Source organism: Euphorbia lathyris, chromosome 2, assembly GCF_963576675.1.
Source record: "Euphorbia lathyris chromosome 2, ddEupLath1.1, whole genome shotgun sequence".
Taxonomy (NCBI): Eukaryota; Viridiplantae; Streptophyta; class Magnoliopsida; order Malpighiales; family Euphorbiaceae; genus Euphorbia; species Euphorbia lathyris.
The window spans coordinates 23,111,349-23,118,243 of NC_088911.1; the positions used below are offsets into that span (position 1 = coordinate 23,111,349).

General features: G+C 33.7%; 1 protein-coding gene across 1 annotated transcript; it reads left to right on the top strand.

Moving 5' to 3' along the window:
• Nucleotides 1–940: 940 nt before the first annotated feature.
• Nucleotides 941–2,974, top strand: LOC136220514 (NAC domain-containing protein 100). The gene is made up of 5 exons (XM_066008333.1): nucleotides 941–1,027; nucleotides 1,110–1,286; nucleotides 1,363–1,634; nucleotides 1,724–2,503; nucleotides 2,588–2,974. The coding sequence occupies exons 1-5, from the start codon at nucleotides 1,006–1,008 to the stop codon at nucleotides 2,783–2,785; spliced, it is 1,449 nt and encodes a 482-aa protein (XP_065864405.1). The 5' UTR covers nucleotides 941–1,005; the 3' UTR covers nucleotides 2,786–2,974.
• Nucleotides 2,975–6,895: the final 3,921 nt, after the last annotated feature.

Genomic DNA, 6,895 nt, shown 5'->3' on the forward strand with positions numbered 1-6,895 from the left:
GCTGCTGAACCGCTGTTCGGTGCGGCTGTTCTTGTTGTCGCGGTCGGGGAAAAATTCCTCCATCATGTTGTTCGAATAAATAGGAAGAGGTGACCGACGACATTGGCGCCGTCGTGAAGGGGGAATCGAACCTCCAGCCAGATGACGGCTGAAGGGACGAGGCTGATGCCGTATCCACGGTGAATTCCGTGTTGAAGCTTCGAATTCCGCTGTTCGACCTAGCGGCCGCGGCGGCATGTGGCGGAGTCGCAAAGCTTGCCGCTTCGCCTGTTTCTGCAATCGATATGATCACGGACGGTGCCACATTCGGATTTTGAGCCGCACTCGGTATTGATTCCGATAGGAATATGGACGAAATCTGCTGTTCTTAAGATGGAGGCTCGGATTGGTTTAGGGAATTGGGAGGGATTGATGCGGAAGCGGAGCCAGACGGATTTGAACCGTTTCCTGCTCGTGATACCATGTTGAAGTAATTCGGTGTTTGAGAGAGAGAAAGAGGCCGAATTACGTAGAGAGAGAGAGAGATAATGAACGAAATAATAATTCCCTTGATTAGGGTTCGTATTGATCATGAGTATTTATATTACAGACATATAAATCTATACTAATTAGGTTTTCTAAACCCTAATTAGTTGTATAGTTTAGATACAACTCTAAGACCTAATTCTAGATAGACTAGAATCTTATCTCTGCACACTGAATAGACTTGTGCACAGACTACAATTCTATTTAGTGTGCGGATAATGGTCTGTAGAGATAATACTAATATTATCTCTAACAAGCCATTCGATCGAAAGTGACATTTTTCTCTTTAGAAAGCAGAACTACCTCTGCTTCTTGCACAAGTAGTTGAACTTCTCATACAAGTTCCTTCTTCCCATCAATATATATATTAATCATCTCCTTCCTCTCCACTCGCCATTACAAACCAATGCTCTTCCATTCTAATTCCTCCTTCCATTGCAGCTGAAATATTCTCTCAATTTTCCCATTTTAGGAAGAGGAATGAAACACCACAGTTCATCTTGTAAGTTTCCTTAATTTAATTTCACATTCATTGTTTATCTGTTTCATTCTTCTAATTCTTTCTTTTGCTCCAACTGTAACAGCTCTCACAATCTCTGGATCACCACTCCAACCAAATCCATTGGTTGGCTATAGATTTCACCCAACCGATGATGAACTGTTAACCTATTTTCTAAAGCCCAAAATGCTCAGCCGTGTTGATTATCGGCCACCAATCCCCGAGATTAAAGTTTGTGATTACGAACCCTGGGATCTTCCTGGTAATTCAACTTAATCCTCTTCTTAATTTCTCTGTTGTTGCTATTTTTTAATTAATGGAGATTTGTCGATGTGCAGCTCTAATCAACAATAATTCTGACGATCGAGTGTGGTACTTCTTTTGCCCTCGGGATTATAAGTATTTGCGTAGCCTCCGGTCTAATCGGACCACCGAGGCTGGGTACTGGAAACCTACTGGCAAACCTCGTAAGGTCTTAAATAAGCGCAAAGAACAGATCGGAACAAAGAAAAGTTTGGTTTTCTACATTAAAGAACGACCTAAAGCTATAAGAACTAGGTGGATAATGCATGAATATGAATGTGTTCTGAATTCCACCATGGCTACTTCGGTAATCTTAGTTTTTCACTCGTTTAATCTAGATTGGATCAATTGAGAAAACGTATCAAGTTCTGACATCCTTTTATGTTTTATGTGCAGGGAGATTTTGTTCTATGTAAATTGAAGTCAAAGGCAGATGAGAAGATCAATGAAGGCCAACCAGATCATATGGTTATTGAGTCTGATCTTGAAAATCAAAATTTGAATGAGATAACGGTTAATTCATCTTGTGATGAGCATGAATCTAGCGTTCATATAATTTCTGATTTTGATGATTATAATCCAAATGAGATGATCAGTGAAGGCCAACAAGTTCATATGGTTTTTGAGTCTGATCTTGAAAATCAAAATTTGAATGAGATGACGGTTAATTCATCTTGTGATGAACATGAATTGAGCATCCATATAAGTTCTGATATTGATGATTACAATCCAAATGAGAAATTGAAGTTAAAGGCAAATGAGATGATCAGTGAAAGTGAAAGCCAAGAGGTTCATATGGTTCTTGAGTCTGATTTTGAAAATCAACATTTGAATGAGATGCCGGTTAATTCATCTTGTGATGAACATGAATCTAGCGTCCATATAAATTCTGATATTGATGATTATAATCCAAATGAGATGACTAACATGTCAATTTATGAAGAAGGTGAGTGGACTTGCCTATCAGATTTTGACGTTGTCACAACAAATTCCGCTAATGATGAAGATAAGTCACATTACTATACGGGTTCTGATATTAACCCAAATGAGATGGCTGCTATGTCAACCTACCAAAAAATAGATATATCAGCCTCTGAAGAAGGTGTATGCAGTCCCTGTGGACTAACCCCTTCTGATTCCTCAAATTCTACTAACACAGACAATAATGCAGCAGAGGTAATTAATGGATTTTCAATGTTTTCTTTTTTTATCAGACTTGTGGTTTATGATCTAATATGATATGATTGTTATGCAATGCAGGTGGATCCTTTACTAAGTTACATTAATGGGTTTGAATTAGAAGAGCTAGAGAAACTAATACAAGAAGACAAGTTCAACTCTGCATTTTACAAACTGCCTATGACTCCCAATGAAATTAGCTCTTACAATAGCTTTGGTGTTCAAGGAAAAATTTCGGAAATAGGATGGGATACTCACCTATTTTCTCTGTTCACTTGACTTCCTACTTCATTCATTTCTAATTTAGCATATATATATTGAGTCTAAATTTTACTAGACTATTCAGGAATCCTGTTACCACCTGAATGGTTCAAGAGGAGGTTTAGTTCTAGATAACTATAGAAATTTTCATATATTATCTTTTTATGAGTAAAAAAAGTTATAATATGGTGGTTTGATGTAATTAGTATTAAGGGCCAGTAACTAATTATATTGTCCTTACATATGCATCTCTTTGTATTTTCGAAGATATTTAGCTTTGTATTTTTATTTCGGAAGAACGTTGAGAATATTTTTCTAAATGATAAATTAAAAGACGGGTGAAGAGACGGAACATCTCAATTAGATTGGGACCCTTAACCCACTAGTTTAGTTTCGCTAAAAGCTACTTTAGTGGAATTTGTTATCTCTCATTATACGTATACAACAATAACACAAATAACATACCACTATACTTAGGGTTGGGCGCGGATCTTGGAGATAGTGGAATTGACCGAATATTCGAGGAAAAACTGTGAAATTTGACCGGATTGTTGACTTTTTTAGAGAACCGAACTGGATTGGACCGTTGACTTTTTGTCAAAGAACTGGATCGAACTGGACCGAAATTTATCCAGAACCGGACCGATAACCAAATTGGATTGGATTGGATTGGACCGAACTAGACTGAAGTAACCGAAAGTTTAGCAATAATAAATTTATATTTAATACATTAACTTTATTTCCACTCTCTATATTTTTTTTAATTTAATTTTATATGATATTATTTGATATTATTATAAAATATATACTATATATTATATATAAAGAGAAATATTATATAATATATAGTTATATATTTTGTAAGGTTTGATAAATTACAATAATATAAATTTATAATTTATTAATAAGGTTAACAATGTATAACATTATTAAATAAAAATCATTAAAACGAAAAGTCATAAAAATTATTATTAAACATTATAACTCTTAGCTGTCACCGAATTGTAAAACGAAAAGTCTCTATGTTCTTCCTTTCTTCTTCCTTCTTCACCACCGGCCCTTCTCTTCTCCTCCTAATCAAATCCACGATTGCTTTGGGATTTTGTTCTTCATTTGCTAGACGCCGGCTTCAGATTTCTATTCCTCTCTATTCTCCCTCTTCATGCAAACATCTGTCGATTGATATTTCTTTGGGTGTTCTTCAAATCTTTTTTCTTTTTTGAAACATGTATTTTTTTTTTTACTTTTTACTTTTCTTTTGGTCGATGCATATGTTAAATCTGGACTTTTATGATTATTTTTGTGATACGTTTTGGTGATTGATGATCTAGATTTCCTTTTTGTAGTTTCACAATATTTTAGCTTCTAGATCTGGTTTTTTAGTTTATGTTATTTTTTAATTGATCAAAGTTTTGATATTAGAGTCATGGATTGAAATTGAGATTTTGATTTATGTGGGATTTGCTATGATTTCAATATGGAGTGAGTAAGGATTTAACTGATGTATAGAATCGTCCATACTCTAATATCAATAGCTCCTTTAATTCTATAAGAGGACCCAACCCGCATTCAGTAAGTTTATTTACAGCTTTACAGTGATTTTGTGTTAAATTTCCCTTTCAGTTTGTACTCAGTGATTAATTTCAGTTTCATATGAGGTGTTGTTCTCACATTCTTAATCTAATTGTCAAAGATGGTCTTAAATTAGTGGGTGGTTCAATCAAAAGAATTAGAGTTGTGGTTAGATATATCTGAAACAGCCCACAAAGATTGGCTATGTTTAAACGTTGTTGTGTGTCGTCGGGTATTAAGTATACAAAAGCATTATGCTATGATTGCCCCACTAGGTGGAATAACACCTATTTGATGTTAGATGTTGCATTAGGATATTAAAAGGCATTTGACAAGTTAGAAGATCTTGATAAGAAATATGCAGAGGATTTTGTGAATGATATTCTTGTTGAAAGTGATTGGTTGAGTATTAAAAATCTTTGTAGGTTTTTTTAAAAGATTTTATGATGTAACTTGTAAATTCTCAGGTTCATCATATCCTACCTCTAGCCTTTATTTTCCCGAGGTAATGAAAATTCTCATGGATATTACATTATGTCAAAACAGTAAAAATCCTTCCTTAAAATACATGGGAACTCAAATGAGGGAAAAATTTGATAAGTATTAGGGTTCTATCGACACAATGAATGTGATGCTTTTTGTATCGGCGATTTTTGACCCAAGGTATAAAATTAAGTACTTGATGGCTAACTACACTGAATTTTATAGTGAGAACGATGCTAATGAGTTGGTGGCACAATTCACAGAGATTATTATTGCATTGTTAGATAAGTATATAGTGCAAAATGTCAAGAAAATATGAATCTTGGAGCACATTCTTCTAGTTTAGATTAAGCGGATGATGACATTGATGATAACATTGATGATTATTTTTTGAATATTGATAATGATATGTCAATTGTATTTATCACCTGAAGAAAATTTATCACCTGTTGCACTAAATCTTGGTTTGTTTTAACTTTTTGCAATTGTATTTCTTTATAGAATTCTTCATCTATATTTTGAGAAGATCCACTCGTTTTTTTATCCTTTTGACGATTTCTTAACCGCTTTCTGGCCTATTGGACGTTGAGAAAATGATTGTACATTGTTATCACTTTCACTTGCGGAACTGCACTGTCCTGATGTAGAAAGCTTGGTTCTCTTCAATGAATCTCCATCATATTGTTTTCTTTAAAAGAGAGCCATTTAGGTTCATTTTTCATTATTTTCCAATAATGGACAAATGGAAATTTGGAGCTATACCTTTGAAGGTAGAGCAGTTTGACCTTCTCAATAATTTGTGCATTGGAATGGCTGCTTGGTTTCAAATGAACAATCCCAGCGTAACATCCAACAAAATTAGAGATTGTTTTACTGATTTTGTAAAATTTAACAGAAGCCATATTTTCATTTGGTAAACAAGGACCTTCCGAATTGTACATGTTGAATTGATTGGTGATTCGCTTTCAAAAATCACTGAGCCGTTGATCCGTACCAATGACTTCATCATTTGCGCTTGATGACCGAGTATTGCATAAATGTTTTTCAAGCGAAGTATTCCGCTTGAATGTCATAACCGGCCCTAAACGGCATCGGGTATGAAAGGAAGAGAATATGAGGAATGCCTATAAGTCTAAAGTACGAACCTATTTTCTACGAAACCGACCCATCGCTTCCTAAATATAAAAGTTTATTATTTTTATCACAATTAATTCAATTGAATTATCGTATAACTAATTATATTCTTAATCCAATTTACCATAACTAAACAATAATTCAGACTACCTAAAATTTATTAATTTATTTGACTTGGACTTGATAATTCAATTCTATCAAGCTTCCTACGTATCTCGAATCATCTTTCAATCTTTAGATCAAGAATCAAAGTCACGTAGTTCTACCATATTAGTAATTTATGTTTCCTTAACTAATTGAGACAAGAGTATTTTAGTTGATATTTAATTTCTCATTATTCTCGTAAACAATACCAATAATAAAATACCAAAAATAGTTTTGTAATTTATATAATATAAATTAAACCAATTAATTATATAAATCAAGTTAGAAAATTACGAACTTGAAATAACTAATGTTTTTATTGAACCAACTCGTAACCAAACAAACATTTTATCAAACCAACTCGTCATCAAATGAACGTTTTATTAAACCAATTCGTAAACAAATAAACTTAAAACATTATATCCACCCTAGAGTTTCTCCCCTTACGTATCAATCCATAAACCACCAATATGGTCGAGACGTCTCTTTATCCTTGGCTAATCTCATATTGGTCTTACTCCACACTTCTCTTCTAATAGCCGAGTTTGTACACATGCAATGTTCCTCACTAAACATGGTCTTCAAATATCAAAACCAAACATCTGGATTATTCTAGATGGATATCAAAATCTTTCTCAATCCACAATATACAATAAAATTACAGTTACTTTTAAATTCTCAATCATTTCCCTCAAATTAATTTCTCAAAAATCAAATAAACTCAAAATGTATCATTAAGAAAACCTAATCTCTCTCTCTCTCTCTCTCTATATATATATATATATATTATAAATC

Excerpts from the sequence above, each read along its gene's own strand:
- LOC136220514 (XM_066008333.1), top strand. The coding sequence starts at position 1,006 with ATGAAACACCACAGTTCATCTT. Across the intron at positions 1,287-1,362 it reads CGAACCCTGGGATCTTCCTG|CTCTAATCAACAATAATTCT; the intron begins GTAATTCAACTT and ends GTCGATGTGCAG. Across the intron at positions 2,504-2,587 it reads CAGACAATAATGCAGCAGAG|GTGGATCCTTTACTAAGTTA; the intron begins GTAATTAATGGA and ends TATGCAATGCAG.